The 20101-nt window shown below is 40.2% G+C and overlaps 1 protein-coding gene across 3 annotated transcripts in view; it reads left to right on the forward strand.

Moving 5' to 3' along the window:
* The window catches only part of TERT (telomerase reverse transcriptase), a 51903-nt gene that overhangs the window by 22108 nt on the left and 9694 nt on the right, over positions 1 to 20101 (forward strand). For 2 of the 3 annotated variants that reach the window (XM_027868929.1, XM_027868930.1), the window contains 6 exons: positions 648 to 733; positions 6133 to 6246; positions 10022 to 10093; positions 12326 to 12514; positions 16096 to 16222; positions 18066 to 18127. In XM_027868929.1, coding sequence (XP_027724730.1) covers positions 648 to 733; positions 6133 to 6246; positions 10022 to 10093; positions 12326 to 12514; positions 16096 to 16222; positions 18066 to 18127 — 650 coding nt within the window. The remainder of the gene's footprint in view (positions 1 to 647; positions 734 to 6132; positions 6247 to 10021; positions 10094 to 12325; positions 12515 to 16095; positions 16223 to 18065; positions 18128 to 20101) is intronic. The other variant, XM_027868931.1, reaches the window with a different exon arrangement.

The raw sequence follows: 20101 nt of genomic DNA on the forward strand, positions 1-20101 counted from the left end.
GGCTTTTGCTCATTTTTGCCACCAGTTATAAGCCAAAAGAAAAGATAGGGCTCCTTCCCATGGCTTCTTCCTACATTTTTTTTGTTTAGAATTTTAACCAATAACTTGAAGACTGCTTCTGTTTTTTTTGTGTCATCGGACCACTTAGTAGTCTGACAAAGCCTGTGGACTCCCTTCTCAGATAAATATTTTTAAATGCATAAAATAAATTACATAGGATTATAAAGTAAAGCAATTACATTGAAGTGTAGTTAGCAAAATATTTTTAAAAACAAGTTTATAGACCCTGAATTAAGAACCCTTAGCAAAGTGAATAGAGTGCTAAACTCGTAGTCAAGAGGACCTGAGTTCAAATCATGCCCCAGGCAATTACTATTCCTTGTGACCCTGGACAAGTCACTTAATTTCTCTTAGCCTAATTTTCCTCATCTAGGGGATGAGGGAAAAATATGTGTAAAATGTAATAGCGCTGTCCTTCCTGATGGTGTGAGGACCAAATGACAGTTATAGTTCTCAAAATACTCAGAAAAAATTCGCGGGCCCCAGTGAAGAACTCCCATTATAGCATGTATGTGACTTTCCCTTGTATTCTCTAACTCTCCTATGTCTCTGATGGTGATTTGTTTCTGTTTGGATTTTTTTTACAGAGCTCTTCCTTAAATGAGACCAGTATCAACCTCTTTGCTTTCTTTTTGCATTTGATTCATAACAGCATCCTGAAGATCAAGAACAAGTAAGATGCAATTAAACATTTTTGAGAGATCTGTCCCTTATCAGAGAAACTTCATTGTGACACATTTCATTCAGATAGTGAGCTGGGTGGTGGACAAGAAGCAGACGGCAAAGGTAGTCAGCCTAAGGCATTGGTTGGCATTGCACTGTTTCCCATGATTATTTTCTCTCCTTTTCTTCCTCTTTGCCTCTCTTTTTTTTGAAGAGACAGTGAGACATAGTAGCTGGAATACTAGACCTGGAGTCAGAAAGACCAAAGTTCAGCCCCTGCCTCTGACACTTAGCTAAGCTCTGTGATCTTTGGCACATCACTTCATCTTTCTGAGCCTCAGTTGCCTCCTTTGTAAAGTGAGAGAAAGAGAAGGGAACAACTATTTATTTAATTCAACTTGGTGTTAGGTACTGTGCTAAACACTTTACAAATACCTCATTTTTATCCTTACAACAATCCTAAGAGGTAGGTCCTCTCGTGTTACCCATTTTACAGGTGAGGAAACTGCAGCAGACAAAGGTTAAATGACTTGTCCAGGGTCCCACAGCTAGTAAGAGTCTGAGGCTGGATTTGAGCTCAGGTCTTTCTGACTCCAGGCCCAGCACTCTGTCACTGAGCCACCTAGCTGCCCCCATATGTATGTGTGCACATAGATATATATTTGTATATCTATATCTACCTCTATAGAGCTATATCTTTTTATATATCTCTGTTTGTATATACATACATATCCATATATGTGTGTATGTGTGTGTATGTATCTCCACATATACATATTTCTTTATATTTTTAAGTCTGTCTATCTTTTTTCCTTTGAAATAACCACCACGTCTGCTGGTAGGAGCTCACACAGTTTTCAAAAACATTAGTGTGCTTCACAGCCAATTGTATAGTGATCTTGATATAATTGAAACAATAAAGCTTAAAGTCCTTTTCTTTTGCTTAAACTCTATTAAGGAATGCTTTTTTGCCCAACTGTGTCACTGTTGCTAAAGTAGATAAAAGGTTAAATTTAAGAAGTGACAAAAAAGTGCTTAGTCACTTAGTCTTCCCACTCAGTTAGAGAAGTGGGGACTGTTTCTTTGACTTTTCTGCAGGTAGACTCAGGAGCAGTGGTCTGGGTCTGCAGCAGCTGCCTTTTCCTTCTTGCCCCAATCCAAAGGTGCTCATGCTATGAACCAGAAAAACCAAAGAAAACAAATTCTAAATAAAAACGTTTTCAGTCACTATAAATCATTTGTACTTTCCCCTGCTACCTTCCCTGCTGTCTCTGTCTCTCTCTGTCTCTCTCTCTCTTTCTCTCTCACTCTTTCTCTTTCTCTCTCTTTCTCTCTCTCCTTCTCTCCCTTTCTCTCTCTCCTCTCTCTCTCTCTCTCTCTCGAGCACATTGACTTTCCCCATTGGCAAAGTCTCCATTATAAATTTCTCAGTTGCTGAATTTTTCACTCCAAGTCAATCCTTTCTGGAATTCAGATTGCTGAACAAAGGGAAATGTTGCAGAAACTACAGGCAAATCCACTGAACCCAGTTTAGATAAGATATAATCCCTGCCTCCCTCATCAGGCTTACAATCTAATGGGGAGATAGACAGAATCACCCGGTGGAATGAGGTTGGTGGCAAGAGATTACAAACAAGCTTTGGAGCTTTGGTCCTCACAACACCAGGGAAGACAGTGCTATTATATTTTATACATATTTTTCCCTCATCTCACGGATGGAAATCAGGCTAAGAGAAATTAAGTGACTTGTCCAGGGTCAAAAGCAACTATGACTCTTGCTATGATTGTTTGCCTTTCTGGATGAGTAGGGTGGGTGAAAGACAATAAGGGCCGACATTCTTCTCTAATTTCCCCATACCTTTATCCCCACCATTTTTTTTGAATGAAAATATGGGGAAAAGTTTCTGTGATCCTCTGTGTAGCCTATAGGAGCTTGATAAAGTTGAGAAACATTGCTAAGTGAGGTTTGAGAGGGAAGTTTGTTTTTATTTTTTTTTTGGGCAGTTGGGGTTAAATGATTTGCCCTGGATCACACAGCTAGTAAGTGTCAAGTGTTTGGTCTGAGGCCGGATTTGAGCTCAGATCCTCTTGACTTCAGGGCCGGTTCTCTATCCGCTATACCACCTAGCTGCCCCAAAGTTTGTTTTTAAAGAGAGGAATCAGGGAAGATTTCTTGGAGGAAGCATTATTTGAAAAAGCTTTCGTAGGATAGCTAAGAATTAAACCAGTAAAGAGGGCATTGCAGGCAGAGGGACCATCTTGAGCAAAGACGTGGAGGTGTGAGAGCCCAGTTAGTTCTTGGGAGTAGGAAAGATTGTCCAGTTTTACTGGGGTGTGTGGTACACGAAAGGGAAAAGGAGATAATGGCTAGAAACGCGTCATAGCCCCGGATCATGGAGGGCTTTAAATTGCAGGCTGAGGAGATTGAATGTTGTTCAGTAAGACAGTAGGGTTTCCCTGACGATTTTTGAGGAGAGAAGTGACACGACCATATCTTTGTGTGTGAGACATACTGTCCTTTAGCAGAGTGAAGGATGGATTGGCACGGGAGGATGATGGAGATGGCAATACTGATTAGGAGGTAATTGCAGTAGCTTTAGGCAGTGGTAATGAAGGTCAAGTAGGATGGTGGTTAAAAGTAGGAACAGAGAGGAGGGAATGAATGGGAAACATCTCATGAAGGTGGAATTAAAAGAACTATAATAATTGATTGAATCTAAAGGGCCAGGAAGAGCCAGATGTAATATGTCGGACTGGCATTATGGTTATGCAAAACATCCTCACAGCCCCAGAATGTAGGAGAGGTCACACTCAAGGTCATTGACGTCCAGCACAAAGGGACCTTACATCTCTCACCTGGGTAGGGGAACCTCCCCCTTCCTCTCTGGCCTGGCTATCCCTCACCCCAATCTATCCTCACACTGGCAGTCTGGGTTCCCTGAGAGAGGCCACCACCACTAAGTTACAATCAGACTCTCTAAGGGTCCTAGAGAGAAGCCTGTCGAGGGGAAATACCCTTCTTCTACTCACTTCTCTATCTTTTGAGCCCCTCATCTGATACATTTTCTAGCTGTACAACTAGCTACTTACAAGTTAATTGTGCCCACATAGTATGTGATACTTAGACAGTTAGCCACTCCCAGTAATGATGCTTTTAGACCCGAAATATAACCATTTTCTTAATAATAGCCATCATTCATATAGGCATTTGTTGTGTGTCAGGCATTATGCTAAGTGACTTGTCCAAGGTTACACAGCTAGTAGTAATAATTTTGGGTGGGGGCACTTAAATTTTTTTTAATATATAATATTTTAGTTTTTTCCCCAATTACATGTTAAAACAATTTTTAAACATTTAAAAATTTTTTTGAGTTCCAAATTCTATCTCTCCCTCCCTTCTTCCCTCCCTGTCTCTGTCCCTGAGACAGTAAGCAATCAGATGTAGATTATACATGTGCAATCATATAGAACATTTCCATATTAGTCATTTTGTATAAGACAAATAAAAAAAGAAAGTGAAAATAGCGTTCTTCAGTCTGTATTCAGACAATATCAGTTCTTTCTCTAGAGGCAGATAATATGCTGCATTGTTAGTCACTGGGGATTGTCTTAGATCATTGTATTGCTGAGAATAACTAAGTCATTCACAATTCTTCATTGTACAGTATTGCTTTTACCATGTACAACGTTCTCCTGGTTCTGTTCACTTTACTTTACATCAGTTCATGTAAGTCTTTGCAGGTTTTTCTGAAGTCTGCTTGCTCATCATTTCTTTCTTTCTTTCTTTCTTTCTTTCTTTCTTCTTTTTTTTTTAAAGGCAGTTGGGGTTAAGTAACTTGCCCAGGGTCACACAGCTAGTAAATGTCAAGTGTTTGGTCTGAGGCTGGATTTGAACTCAGGTCCTCATGACTTCAGGGTCAGTGCTCTATCCACTGCTCCACCTAGCTGCCCTCTGCTCATCATTTCTTACAGCACAATAGTATTCCATTACATTCATATACCACAACTTGTTCAGCCATTCCCTAATTGATGGGCATCCTCTCAATTTCTAATTCTTTGCCGCCACAAAAAAAGCTGCTATGAATATTTTTGTACAAGTGGGTCCCTCCTCCCCTGCCCTTTTTTTTGATGTCTTTGGGATATAAACCTAGCAGTGGTATTGCTGGATCAAAGGGTATGCCCTTTGGGCATAGTTCCAAATTGCTCTCCAGAATGGTTGGATCAGTTCACAATTTTCCCACATCCCCTCCAACATTTATCATTTTCCCTTTTTATCATATTCACCAGTCTGACAGGTGTGAGGTGTTACCTCAGAGTTTTAATTCACAGCTAGTAATAATAATAAAAGCAAACATTTATGTAGTGCTCACTGTGTGCCAGGTACTGTGCTAAGCTCTTTACAATTAGCATCTCATTTGATCCCTGTAACAACTCTGGGATGTAGGTGCTATTATTACCCCCATTTTACAGATAAGGAGACTGGCAAACAGAGATTAAGTGACTTGTCCAGGGCCATGTGGATAGCAAGAGCTAACATTTATGTAATGTTTATTATGTGACAGGCACTGTGTTAAGCTCTTTACAATTATTATCTCATTTGATCCTTACAATCATCCTAGAAGGTAGACACTATTATTATCCCCATTATACAGATGAGGAAACTGAGGTAAACAGAGGTTAAGTGACTTGCCCAGGGTCACACTGCTAGTAATAATAATAATAATAACAATAGTGGTAGCAAACATTTTTTATGAAACACCGTGTAGCAGATATTGCTAAGCATTTTATAATTATTGGCTCAACCGATCCTCATAACAACCCTTCCAGGTAGGTGCTATTGTTATCACCATTTTACAGGTGAGGAAACTGAGGCAAACAGAATTTCAGTGAGAAGGCAAAAACAAATAATATCATGGGTACTAATACAAGACATCCCCAAAATCTCAGTGCAGTTAAAGCTTAAAACTGCGCTGAGACCTTTGACTCATCCTGCACATTAAAGCCCACACATAAAGAATAACATGCCAGAGGGGGCAGCAGAGATAGGGCAACAGACCCTCCCACAGCAGGAAACGCTTCACCCCTTGCCAGCTCTAGGGGGTGCTGAAGGGCGAAGCTTGTCCCCATAGGCTCTTGGCCGATGAAGTTAGGTCTCTCTCCACCAATCAGGAGTCCCTGAGCAGAAGCTTTCTGTGGTCTGACTGCTGCTGTCTGCCCAGAGCCCAGTGAGCAGCTTTATCAGCAACAGCTCACTTCTCCGGAGGGTCTACAGTCATGTTCCTCTTCCTAGTTCCTGTTTATATGTAATATAGCCTCTTTTTTAGCTTCTAACAGTAATAATAATTAATAATAACATAATTAGCTTGACTGATTCTAATTCTCATTCGCTTCTCTTCTGCCTCTTTGCAGGTACTATGTCCAGTGCCAGGGAATTCCGCAAGGCTCTGTTTTGTCCACTCTGCTTTGTAGTTTATGCTATGGAAACATGGAGAACAAATTATTCCCTGGAATTCAGCAGGATGGGTAACGTGTTATTTTATATTTTCAAAAATAGTTATTTGAATTTTATAGTAAGTGTATAACATGTATATAATGCCTACTGTGTGCCAGGCACTATGCTAAGTGCTTTACATTTGAATGTACAAATAGTATTTCATTTGTTCCTCATGTTAACTCTGGAAGGTAGGTGCTATTGTTATCCCCGTTTTACAGACAAGGAAACTGAGGTTAAGTGACTTGTCCAATGTCACACAGCTGAGTAGTAGTAATAATAATAATAATAATAATAATAATAATAATAATAATATCTAGCATTTCATAGTGCTTGTTATATGCCGGGCACTATACTAAGGGCTTTACAATTATTATCTCATTTGATTCCCACAACAATCCTGGGAAGGAGGTGCTGTTATCCTAATGTTACAGTGGGGGAAACTGAGGCAGAGGTTAAGTGACCTGCGCAAGGTCACACAGCTAGGAAGTGTCTGAGGCAGGATTTGAATTCAGATCTTCCTGACTCCAGACTCAGTTTTCTCTACAGCTACCTACCTCCCTCAATCAAATGTATTGGATGTAAATAGCTTATTTAGTAGTTTTCCTTCTTATCCTTTCCTTCTTAATAATAATAATAATAATGATGATAGCTAGCATATGTAGAGGGCCTGCTATGTGCCAGGCACTGTGCTAAGGGCTTTACAATCATTTCATTGAGATGTACAAATAATATCTCATTTGATCCTCACAACGACTCTGGGAGGGAGGTCATATTATTATCCTCATGTTATAATTGGGGGAAACAAAGGTTAAGTGTCTTGCCGAAGGTCGCACACCTCAGAAGTATTTGAGGCTTTACTTCAACTTGGGTCTTCATGATTCTGGGCCCAGTTCTCTAGAACCACCTAGCTCCCTCAATCAAACGTGTTAAATATAAATAGCTTTTCCGTATGTGAATCAGTGATATAATGAATAATAATGATGATGATAATAATAGCTAGTGTTTATAGAGGACCTACGATGTGCCAGGCACTTTGTTAAGCACTTTATAATTAGTATTTCATTTGACCCTCACAACGACCCTGTGAAGTAGGTGCTATTATTATCCTCCTATTACAATTGAGAACACTGAGGTGAAGAGGAGGTTAAGTGACTTGCCCAAGGTCGTGAGCTAGTAAGTATCTAAACTCCATTTGAAATCAGGGCTTCCTGACTCCAGCTGTCTAGCTCCACCTAGAGCCTCAGTAAAGTGTTCTAAATGTAAATCTTCAGCTTATTCAGTAGGTTTCCTAGGAGTGCCCTGCAGATAGAGATAGCATGGTATAGTGGATGAGAGCTGACCCTGAGAGTGGGAACACCTGGGTTCAGGTTCTGCCTCTGGTAACATACTAGATCTGTGACTTGGGGCCTTGACTTCTTTATTCTCTGGGCAGCAAAGATTTGCCCATTGGTAAGGTTCTAGGCTTCTAGGTTAATTAACTGAAGTCTGCATGGATCACCAAAGTGCAAGCATCCATCATAATTGACTACCTTTCCACATTTGGAGAGGGCAGCATGTCAAATGCATGCACGGGTTCTTAATCTGAGTAGGATCTGTGAACTTTTAAAAAAAATTGATTACTGTATATTTAAGTAGAATTTATTTCCTTTGTAATTCTCCATGTTTTATGTACCCTCACAACGACCCTGTGAAGTAGATGGTATTATTATCCTCATGTTACAATTGAGAACACTGAGGTGAAGAGAAGGTTAAGTGCCTTGCCCAAGGTCACATGTGGAAATTAAAGCATGAATTCCCAACTGGGGAGGTAGAGTAGTGGTGAAACAGTTCAGCAGGTCTATTGGAAAAGTGTCAGCTTCATAGGTAAGACAGCTAAGATTTGCCCATTGGTAGGGTGGGGGAGTTCCCTCATCTGGAAATCCCCTACATCAAAGAAATCCCAAAGCTAGTCCCTATCCCTTGTCCTTTTGACAAGAAAACCAAACATTGAGTACATTTCATAGTACAAAAAATGCCCTAAACATTTAAGTATGCCATCCAAGTAAAATTTCAAACAAACAAATAATGATGAGGAGGTTAGTGAAATGCCAGTCTGTTAAGTTGGGAAAATAAGTTAAATCCACAGTAGTATTCCTGTTCATTTTACTTAGGGATACCTAGGGAAGTAAGATAAATAAAACCTTAGTGCTTTGAACTAATTGGAGGAATATCCAGTCTGAACTGGAGAAAGTCTGAATATTTGAAGAAATAGTTTTATTACTTTCAAGTAGATAGAATAACTCATGGTGGGGTAACAAGATGTTGACTCTTAGCAGTCTATAAGGAACTTGCTTTCGTGAATAAATGAATATTTTATGATTAGCTAGGTGATTTTCAGGTGTTTGAAATGTTTGTTAATTTAAAGATTCCAACTGCAGCCTTAATTACACTCTAAGTTCACTTGCTTAATACCTTTTTGTTCAGAGATAGTACAGCAGCAAAATTCAGCTCAGTTTTTCCAAAACACTCCAAATTCTCCGTGAGTATAATTGGAATTTTTATTGAATGACTAGCTCAACACTTGAATAAAAGAATAAAATAAAAATCTTGCTTTTGATTAACTTTTCCACGAGGCTCTGGTTTATTAAGGTTTTTGGTTTTTTCTTTTGTTTGTTTTGCTTTTTGGCTAGGCAGTCGAGTTAAGTGACTTGCCTAGGGTCACACAGCTAGTAAGTGTCAAGTGTCTGAGGTTGGATTTGAACTCATGTCCTCCTGACTCCAAGGCAGGAGCTCTATCCACTGCGCCACCTAACTGCTCCTATTAAGGTTATTTCTTAACCAAGTTGCAAAGCACAGATAGAAATAGACTTGCCTGAAACAGATGAACATTTAACTCGTAAGATGTCACTCACTGTATTGAAAGGGACTAAGTGAGGAATTTGGTACAATGGACAAATCACTGCTGGAGTCAGAAGATTTGTGTTCAAATCTTGTCACTATTACTAAATACCTTTATGACCTTTGACAGGTCACAAACTGAGCCTCCTCCATTTCTTCATCAAGAAAGTAAATGGGTTGAACTGAATGGTGTCTGGTCCCTTCCAGTTTCAAATCAGTGTTTGCTGCTGCTGTTTTCAGTTGTTTCAGTCAGTGTCTGACTTTTTGTGACCCCCATTTTGGGATTTTCTTGGCGAAGATACTGGAGTGATTTGCCATTTCCTTCTCCAGCTCTTATAGATGAGGAAACTGAGGCAAACAGGATAAAGTGACTTGTCCAGGGTCATGCAGCTAGTAAGTGTCTGAGGCTGGATTTAAACTCAGGTCTTCCTGACTCTAGGCTTAGCACTCTATCCAGGACACCACCTAGCTGCCCCTCAAATCTGTGGGGCTCTGAGCCTGTGAGATAACACTCTGATTCAAGTGCCTACTGTGTGCACAAAAAGAGGATTTGAAAGGGTTCAAGAAACTCAGTTTTATTCTACTCTCTCTGATATAGAACTGAGAATTAGCACCATTTGAAAATGCTGCTTTCATCAGCAAACATTCACACACACACACACACACACACACATACACACATAACCTATTTCTAAGTCATAACAACTGAGTCTTAAACAAATTGAAATATATAAGAGAGTGTATGTATTCCTTACAGAGAAGTTTAGTGTTTGTGTTAATTATTCTAATCCCACTAGGAGATTATATAGTCTTCCTTATTACCAGTTTGAGTCCAGTTATTCTGACATTTTCTGATGCGTGTCATTTTGAGGCCCAAACCAAAGAGTCATTAACACTCTTGCTCATCCTTTCTTTTTGTTGCTCCAGATTGTTGATCCGACTGATTGATGATTTCCTGCTTGTGACTCCTCATTTAACACAAGCCAAAATCTTCCTAAGGTATGGTGTCTAAAATAAGACTTTGCGTCTCTGACCATATATAAGCTGTATTAGTTTTACCATCCAATTACTTGCTGAAATTATTAAATTCTTATACTTGGGTTTTAAAAAAATAGGTTTTACAAGATTGAGGGGAGGGAGGAGGAGTGGTTAAACAGAAGATTGTCTGGGGGGAAAAAAACAAACCAAAAGTGAAGGATTATGGTGGCCTGCTCAGTATGAATCAACAGTGGAACATGGTAGCCAAAACACTTAATGCAGGCTTAGTTTGCATTGAGCGGCGAAGCGTCCAGGATTGGGGGGGTGATCATCCGCCTGTGCTCCACCCAGGTGAGATCTCCTTTGACTTACAAAAAAAAAATTTTTTTTTAGGCAGTTGGGGTTAAGTGACTTGCCCAGGGTCACACAGCTAGTAAGTGTGAAGTGTCTGAGGCCAGATTAATGAACTCAGGTCCTCCTGACTTTAGGGCCGGTGCCCTATCCACTGCGCCATCTAGCTGCCCCCTTCTTTGACATTTTGTATTCAGTTAAAGGACCCATTTTTAGAAAGATGCCAAAAATCTGGAAAGGACCCCGAGCACAGTGACTTGGATGGTAGAGGGCCTGGAGATCATGCCATAGGAAGGTCAGGTGAAGGAATTAGGGAGTTCTAGCCAGAGAAGAGAGCCTGGGGGGGCAGGGAGGAGGGGAAGAAAGGAGACCCAGGACCTGGTGGTTTTCAAGTGTTTTCAAGTATTTGAAAAGCTGTCATGTATAAGAGGAATTAGGCTTGTTTTTCTTGGCCCCAGAGGATGAACTGGGGGCAGGAGGTGTAAGTTTGAAAAAACATTAGCATTAACATAAGGAAAAAGTTACTAGGGCTATTAGACAATATTAAATTGCCATAGTGAGATGCCCATCCCTGGAGATCTTCCCTCAAGGGCTGGATCCTTTATAACTTGTTGAGCATATTGTAGAGGAGGGTCTCTTTTTTTTTTCCCTGGTGAGGCAGTTGGGGTTAAGTGACTTGCCCAGGGTCACACAGCTAGTAAGTGTCAAGTGTCTGAGGCCAGATTTGAACTCAGGTCCTCCTGACTCTAAGGCTAGAGCTCTATCCACTGCGCTACCAGGCTGCCCCTAAGAGGAGGGTCTTGTTTGGGTATGCTCTTACACCAGGGATTCCTGAACTTTTTTGGTCTCAATACTCTGTATTCTAAAAATTATTGAATGAGGACCACCCCCTAAAGAGCTTTTCTTTATGCCTGAAGCTGTGGCATATATGTATGTATGCATATCTTAGTACTTTCCTGATTAGAAATTATGTATTATTATGAAAATAGTTTATTGTGTGTACTAATATGAAAATGGTTTATTATGTATACTAATATGAAAGTTTATTGTGTATTAACATGAAAATAGATTATGTATTAATATAGAAACTTATTATGTGTATTAATATGAAAATAGTTTATTATTGTGTCTTATTATGTGAATTATCAGAATAGTTTATTATTATTAAAAATAGTTTGATCTCAAAGATTCCTTAAAAGGTTCTTAGAGATACCCCAGGAACATGGGACCACCAACACACTTTGAGAACCTTTGGTTTAGTTCATGATTCTACTCCTGTGGTGAGGTTTCCCTTTTTTCAAAGTATGCTAGGAAACAGAGGGAAAGTATCTGATAACTCAGCATCCTTAAGGATCAGTTGCTTCTTGGACTGGAAGCAACTGGAATCCTGGAAGATGGTCATTAAATCTAGGAGAGTTGCCAAGCTTACTTAGAGCACTTGACGTGATTCCTAATGGTAATTTTATTGTAGTGTGGATTGGAACTCTTTTTTCCCCATTAGTCGTCCTGTGGTGATTATTTAGCCACTTTGGACTTAAGCTTCAGGGACACCCTCGTGTCTTTGATATCTTTGGCATCTATCTCCTAGATAGGGTTTTTAACCCTTGACAAATGTTGGAAATGTAGAGATTTTTTCATTTTGTCTTTTTTCGGACTGAGATGCCTCTGGTGACAGGAGAGGAGGTGCTACAGCCTTGCCTCCTGGGCCTCTAACATGAATGTTCCATGGACCTCGGGTCGAATCTGTTCTGTAGATCAACTTTCAAAAACCCCTTCATTTCCTTTTTACTTCTTAGAGGTTTCGGTTGACAGCCAATACCTAAAATACCTCTTTCAAAAATCTCTATTAGGGAAGTTTTCCTTCCTCCTCCAATTTGTTAACCATTTCCCCCTCAAATTTAGGACTCTGGCAAAAGGTATTCCTGAGTATGGCTGTTTAATAAACCCTAAGAAGACAGTGGTGAATTTTCCTGTGGAAGAGGATATTCTAAGTGCCTCTGACTTTACCCAGTTACCAGCCCACTGCCTATTCCCGTGGTGTGGTTTATTACTCGATACACGGACCCTAAACGTGTTTTGTGACTATTCCAAGTAAGTACATTCACCTGGCTGGATAGTTGTTGAAGCATTAGCCGCAGGGTCATCGGCCTGGGAAGAAGGAACAGACATTGCGCTGTGTTTAGCCTGCCTGTCTTGATATGAAAGGTAATTGGCAAGCTTCTTCCACCACCTCCCTGCTGCAGTGTGTAGCAGTCTGTCACCAGAATCGGACTTCAAGAATATCACCTCCTTTCTGTTGGGAAGGAGAGACTGGGAGACCAGTGATTTCTGGTCTCTTCAGGGGAAAATGCACTGTTCTCACATCCTGTAATCAGCTGTGTGTCCTCAGTGTATGTGTTCCTTCTATTTTGTTTCATTTTGATGGACTGTGTGTCCTTAGAAAACACACATTTCCCTCATTAAGGGATGATTGGTACTAATGCGGCTGTCTGCATTTATCTAAGCATCTGAATGCTTTAGGACTATGGCCCATTAGAGAGAGACGCCAGAGTTGCTCAACGTTTACCTACTAAAGAGGAGGATCAGTTTTATTCACAGGCAGTGAAATTTTTTTTCTTCTCATCGTGCAATTTATTAACCACCTGCTTTATGCTTAGTCATTAGTAACACCGATTAGGTTTGTCTAGCTTTTTCACAAGGTCCCATTTAAAAAAAAAATCCTCTTTTATTTAATTAAATAATATTTAATATAATTAATATTTAAAATTACAAGTCAGAGACTCACATCTTGTTTTCATTTCTTTATTGTCAAATTGAAACCTTTATTGTATTTCCATTTCCCTCTTATACCAACTACAATACTTTTAATACTTTTTCCTTATTGTTAGGCTATTGTGGAAATTAGTTGGATAATGTCTGGTTAATTCTTTACACATCTCCTCCCTCCTCCCAAAAAGATACTATAATTACTGGGTGGTGGTTGTTTTTTAAATCCATCTTATTAACAAATTTTTCTAAACATTGACCACCATTTTGCTTTCTTAGCCTGAAAACCTGGTTGTAGTTATTAGACTATTTTACACATATTGGAATGTTTGTGCTCATTATTTTCCTCCAAAGCTCAATTTTAAAAGCTTCCATAATTGTTATAGCTGTTATTGATTAAGACTCCAGGCGTTTTCACTGGCTGTCCCTCATGCCTGGAATATTCTCGCTCCTCATCTCTGCCTCCTGGCTTTCCTTGGCTTCAAGCCCCAATTAAAATATCTTCTGTGAGAAGCTGTTCTTGATTCTCTTAACACTTAAACCTTCCCTCTATTGATTATCTCCAATTTATCCTGTAGATATCTTGTTTCTACGTAGACTGCAAAATGCATAAGACCTAGGAGTAAACATGTCGACCACTCACAAAATTTATTTAAATACAGTTATAAAATACTTTATATAGAAGTAACAGACGACTTAAATGACTGTAGAGGTAGTCACTTCTCGTGGTTGGACCCTAATATAATAAAAATGACTAATTTAATTTACGGACTTAGGGCAATGCCAATCAGATTATTGAGAGGATATCTTACAGAACTTGACAAAATAGTAACAACTCCTTTAGAAGAACAAAAGGCCTAAAATCTCGAGGGAAGTAAAGAGAAAAAAAATATGACGGAATAAAATTAGCAGCTTATATTTCAACTTGAAGGTTGCGCAACCCTTTGCATGTGACTGTGCTATACCCATTTTACAGATATGAGGTGAAGTGACTTGGCCAGGGTCAAAAACTGGTGAGCGTCTGACTCTCGATTCAGATGTTGGTCTTACTGGCTGCACTGTGTATTGCCATTTCTTAGACTAAGTTATAAAGCATTAATTGTTAAAACTATCTTATATTGGTCAAAACACAGAAATTTTGATATGTTGATTATACTGCTTATGCCCTAAATAGAAGCAGTATTGTACAGTAACTCAGTGTTTGACAAACTTCAAAGCATAAATTATTGGGGGAAAGGCTCCCTTCTTCACAAGAACTGTTGGGGAAAACTCTAAAATTTAGTCCAGCACCTTACACCATTAGTTACAATAAGTGCCAAATGTTGAAGCACCTGATTATAAAAGCTCATGTCACAAATCAAAATAAAGCCTTTGTGAATAAAATCAGAGAAATAGCGGAGTGTATCCAATTTCACCAAAAAAGTCGTATCCAAAATAGGGAATTGACAAAAATGTATAACAGTAAGAGCCACTCCCTAATAGTTCAGTGTTCAAAGAATGTGAACCAAGTTTTCTTTCTTTCTTTATTAATTTTTAATTTTTTAAAAAAATTATTTATTTACTTAACAAGTTTTCAAAAGAACATATGTAAACTATGAGTGATCTCATGAAAATGTGAAAAAGTCAAGGATTGCATTGGGCAGGGACAATAAATTAGATGCAAAGGTTTGCCTGTGAAATTGAAGCAAATAGACGAGTTTGGCTGGAGTTCCTTTGAGGGGAATGTTGAGAAGTGAGGCTGGAGACAGATCTTCTGAGGACCTTGAGGTTAGGGTAAGGAATATGGGCTCTTATCCTGTAGGCACAGATTTTTGAGCAGGGAAACTGAGTTGATTATCTGACTTGATCAAAATGATGTCTTAGGAAGTTTAATTTAGCATAGCCACACATAGCATGAACTGGAGGGTAGAGATAAGAGGCATAGAATCAAATTAGGAGACTTTTTGTAGTAGTGTAGGCATGGGGCGGGGGTGGGGCTGAATGAGGATTACTTATGGGAAGGAAAAACTGTATTGAACAGATAATGTAAAAGTAGAGTCAAGAGGACTTTGCAACTGATTTAGATATGGGAGGTGAAGGAGAAAGTAATACAAAAGTGAATCCAAGATTAAAAGCCTGGATTGCTAGGAGAGTGCCAGTAAACGAAAAAAGGAATTGGGAGGACGATCCACTTTGGGGATTTGATTTTCGATGCATTGTTTGACATGATAAGGAGGTGTAGGTAGACATGGGCAGCAGGTTGTTGGAAATGAAGCTCTGGTCAGCAATGAACATGTCTCTTCATCTCTCTCTGTGGGAAGCCCCTGGAGCAATATTAAGTGAAGGCAGCAGGGTCAAATAGAAGTTGAGTGTGTCCCCCCTCAATCAATCAATGAAACGCATATTAAGTGTCTACCACATAGCAAGCATTGTGAAGGTGTTAGCTGCAAGGTAGATGGAAGGGTCCCACGAGCCTTATTAGGGTGCAGCAGCAAAGGGGATGTTAATACTTCTACTTTCATGTCATTTCCACATGTAAAATCCTATCGTTTTTTGATGTTGACCTCTTTGACAGAGCCAAAGATTTTGGTGACAAGAACTTTCTTTTCTGGGTCTTCAGTAGGTGTGGCTGAGACACCCACAGGAGCATCCAGGCTGCATCTCCTAGGAGGAGGACCCAAGAGCTGCTATTCCCCAGGCTCTTGGGTTCAGGGTCCAAGGCTGCCTCCATCGGTGTCTGAGCGGGACGGCAGTGTAGGTGGTGGCAGTGGTTTGCTTTACCGCCTTTCGTACTGCCCAGGGTCCCCGGCCACTCTGTGCCCGGCAGCGGCCAGCCCCATCTACACGAGTCATTTTCCTGAATGACAGCTGGGCAGGGCGGGGAGCAACTGAACAGCCTGACCTGGGCCTTCTGTTATCTCTCCCAGCTACTCCCGTACCTCCATCAGAACCAGCCTTTCCTTTGACCACAGCGTCAGAGCAGGGAGGAACATGCGGAACAAGCTGGTTGCGGTGCTCAGGATGAAGTGTCACGGTTTATTTCTGGATTTACAGGTGAGCACTTTCATTCCCAGAGGACGACTTCCGCCAGGTGCCCATTGTCTTTCTTGAAATCTGTTTGTCTTTAGCAGCTTTGTTAGAAGTGATGCAGAATGCTGTGTTTGGAGCTTTGGATGGCTCAGTGTTGGTAGTTCAGTGAGTTATTTGTAGCAAAAAAAGGTATACATTTAAGACCCATGAATGTGATTTCTGTTGTTGTTCAGTCGTGTCTGACGCTTCGTAACCCCATTTGGGGTTTTCTTGGCAAAGACACTGGTTTAACATTTCCTCCTCCAGCTTATTTTACATTTGAGGAAACTGAGGCAAATAGGGTTAAGTGACTTGTCCAGGGTCACACAACTAGTACGTATCTAAGACCAGATTTGAACTTGGGTCTTCCTGACTCCTGGCCCGGCCCTCTATCTGCTGCATCACCTACCTATGTGAATTCTAGCTCACTGTGTGACTTAGGACGTCCTTTGCCTTCATGCCAGCAGAGAGGTAATAATACTACTCAGTTTCACTGATGAATGTGAAGAGATATCTAGAAGTAGTTGCAAAAACCCTTTTAATTAAAAGAGTTCTCTATCCAGTTAAGTAGCCAGTTCTTAATGACAGACTTTAGTTTAAACCTACAGATGATCAGCAGATCTCACTATAGACATGAATGTCATCTCTATCCCCACCCTCCATCACTTGCCGCCATTACAACCATATGTTTCTCTACTGGTTCTACCAACAAGAAGCAGAATGGATTTGTTTCCTTCCCACTCTCAATTGGCGGTGCTAACAGAAAAAAAGCCATATGGCCTGGAAAAGGATTATAGATCCTGAGCCAGAAGTTATCTTCAAGACCAGCTTGTCCTGTGGCATCAGACTCAGAAACAATCTCTGTCAGCTACTGTGACTTTAAAAACTGCAAAGTCACATTATCTATGTTGTGTTGTATTTATAAGTATTTTATTTAATACTTCCCAATTACATTTTAACCTGGTTGGGGCTGCATGGACAACCAGGAGGCAAGTTTGACACCTCTATCTGGTCCAGTGCCTTCATATTATAGATGAGGAACTGAGGGAAGAGAGAACAGGTCATCCTTCCCATGAAAGATGTCAATCTACTTAAGTTGGATTATAGAGTTTAGTCAATAGAGTATTATTAACTCAGTTTTATGTTCCCTTCTGATGATTTAGTCTCCCCTTAAATCTTTAGCCCTTTAGGTATACTTTATCTATTAATAATCTCTCTTTGTTCATTCTTTTACCTCAATTTCTCCCTCCTCCTTCCCTTCTTCTTTTCCTCCTTCCTTCCTTCCCTCTGTTCCTCCTTCCTTTCCTCTCTTCCTTTTCCTTTCTCCTTCCCTGCCTACCTTCCCTCCCCCCCCCTTTTCTTCTTTCTTCCTTCTTTCCTTCCTTTTTTCCTCCCTTCCCTCTCACCCAAAAGAATCTGGATAATTTATGGAAGTGAATAATCAGGCAACAAAAAGCTGGCCGAACCTGGTGGAATGAACAAGTGAATTAAAAGGCATTGATTAAGCACTTGGTATGTGCTAAATACTTTGTGAAGCTCAGAGGATACAAACAGAGTCAAAATAGTCTCTGTTGTCAAGTAATTTAGGCTCTGGTTGGGGGGATGACAACACACATAGAAGGTTTCAGCTACCAGGCAGATATAAAGACCCAGGAGTCCTGAGGGGTCATCAGAGGGTGGAGAGCAAGGTGCAGGGGTCCCCAGCATGGTTGTAGGCATTGGAGTTTCCTTTGTCAAAAATTTCCTTTTATCCTACTTCATGATGATTGATGATAAAGAATGAATTTCTATAAATCTTACCCTTTTTGCTCCTCTTCTTCCTGACCAGGTGAATAGTCTTCAAACCGTCTACATAAACATTTACAAGATATTTTTACTGCAGGCCTACAGGTATGTCAGCATCTTCCGTAATGAGCCCCATAGCTGCTTCACCCCACAAGGGGGAGGCATACACCATCAGAACCAGGAGGTTAGCTGGATTGCTTCCAGCAGCTGTTTTCACAAGGGTGCTTCTCAGTCACTGCTGTGAAGTACGGTTTTCTGAACAAACAGCAGTTGTGAATGGAAGGAGGCCCTCTTTCCCCTAAGTATAGGTAACAGGAATCTCTTCTGTTGGTTCTTGGTAGGTATATTCTATCTTGCAGGTGTCTGTTTTCCTTAGCTCGGTTCTGTGTCACGCTCTTTGCTACGTACTTCTGCCTATTGTATTCTTGCAATTCCTTGCCCATGGCATGGAATAAAGACAGGAAATCAGGTTTATGGTACTGGAGCTGGACATGAAGGCTTTTAATTGTAAGTTTCAGAAGAGGAAGCTAGGAAGGCAGTCTTGATATAATGGAAAGAGGACTGAATTTAGGGTTAGAAGACCTGGCTTTCATTCCCTACTCTTCCCTTTACTATTACAGGACCTTGGACAAACCAAGAAATCTTTTCTTCCATGCCTTAGTTTCCTTGTCTGTAAAATTATAATAATAGTAACTTTAAAGTTTGCAGAATTCTTTATCTGCATTCTCATTTGGTCTGTACAACAGCTCTGGGAGTCGGTTAACATTTATTAAGTGCCTACTTACTACTTTCCAAACATTGTACTAAACATTGGGAATACAAAAAAAGGCAAATTAAAAACAGTCCCTGCCCTCAAGGAGATCACAGTCTAAGAGAGTGGGGTGGTAACTCCTATAGATATAATTTTACAGATGAGGATGCAGATTCCTAGAGGTTAAGTGGCCCACCTATAGGGTCATACAGCTTAGTAATAGTCAAAGGCAGGATTTTAACCCATGTCTTCCCAACACCTTTCCTAGCCTTCTCTCTGATATGGCATACAGCCTTTTGATGATAACAATATGTACAAGTGTACATGTGCACAGGCCATGTCATCAGATGTGATCATGTTTGTTGATTATTTTGTAAATCTTAAAGTGCTGTCTAAATGCCAACTGTTATCATATAGATAGATAGATAGTTGTTCAGTTGTGTCCAGCTCTTCATGAACCCATGGACTATAGCACACCAGGTCCTTCTGTCCTCCGCTTCTCCCAAAGTCTGTCCAAGCTCATGCTTGTTGCTTTCATTACACTATCTATCCATCTCACCCTCTGCTCTTTTCCTTTTGCCTTCAGTCTTTCCCAACATCAAGGTCTTTTCCAGTAACTCCTGTCTTCTCATTAGGTGGCCAGAGTATTTAAGCTTCAGCTTCAGTATTTGACCTTTCAGTAAATAGTCTGAATTAATTTCTTCAAATATTGACTGATTTGATCTCCCTGTGTCCGAGGGTCTCTCAAAAGTCTTCTCCAGCACTACAGTTTGAAAGCACTGATTCTACAGTGCTCAGCTTTCCTTATAGTCCAGCTCTCACAGTCATTCATTGCTAATGGAAAAACTGTCAGTTTGATTATGTGGACCTTTGTTGGCAAGGCGATGTCTCTACTTTTTAGTATGCTGTCCAGATTTGCCAAAATCTTTCCTTCCAAGAAGAAAGTGTCTTTTAATTTCATGGCTGCAGTTGCCATCTACAATGATCTTTGAACCCAAGTATATAAAATCTGACACTACTATTTTTTTCCCCACTATTTGCCAGGAGGTGATGGGAGCAGTTGCCAAGATCTTATATTTTTTTGATGTTGTGCTTCGTCATCTTTTACACTCTCCTCTTTCACCTTTATCAAGAGGCTTCTTCTTTACTTTCTGTTGTCTTTCCCATTCTGTTTTCTTACATTTCTTTGCATTGCTCATTTAAGAAAACCTTATCTCTCCTTGCTGTTCTTTGGAATTCTGCATGCAGTTGGGTGTATCTTTCTCTTTCTCCTTTCCCTTTCACTTTCCTTCTTTCCTCAGCTGTTTGTAAAGCCTCATCAGACAGCC

The sequence above is a fragment of the Vombatus ursinus genome, unplaced genomic scaffold (genome assembly GCF_900497805.2).
Source record: "Vombatus ursinus unplaced genomic scaffold, bare-nosed wombat genome assembly UNPS02014791.1, whole genome shotgun sequence".
NCBI lineage: Eukaryota > Metazoa > Chordata > Mammalia > Diprotodontia > Vombatidae > Vombatus > Vombatus ursinus.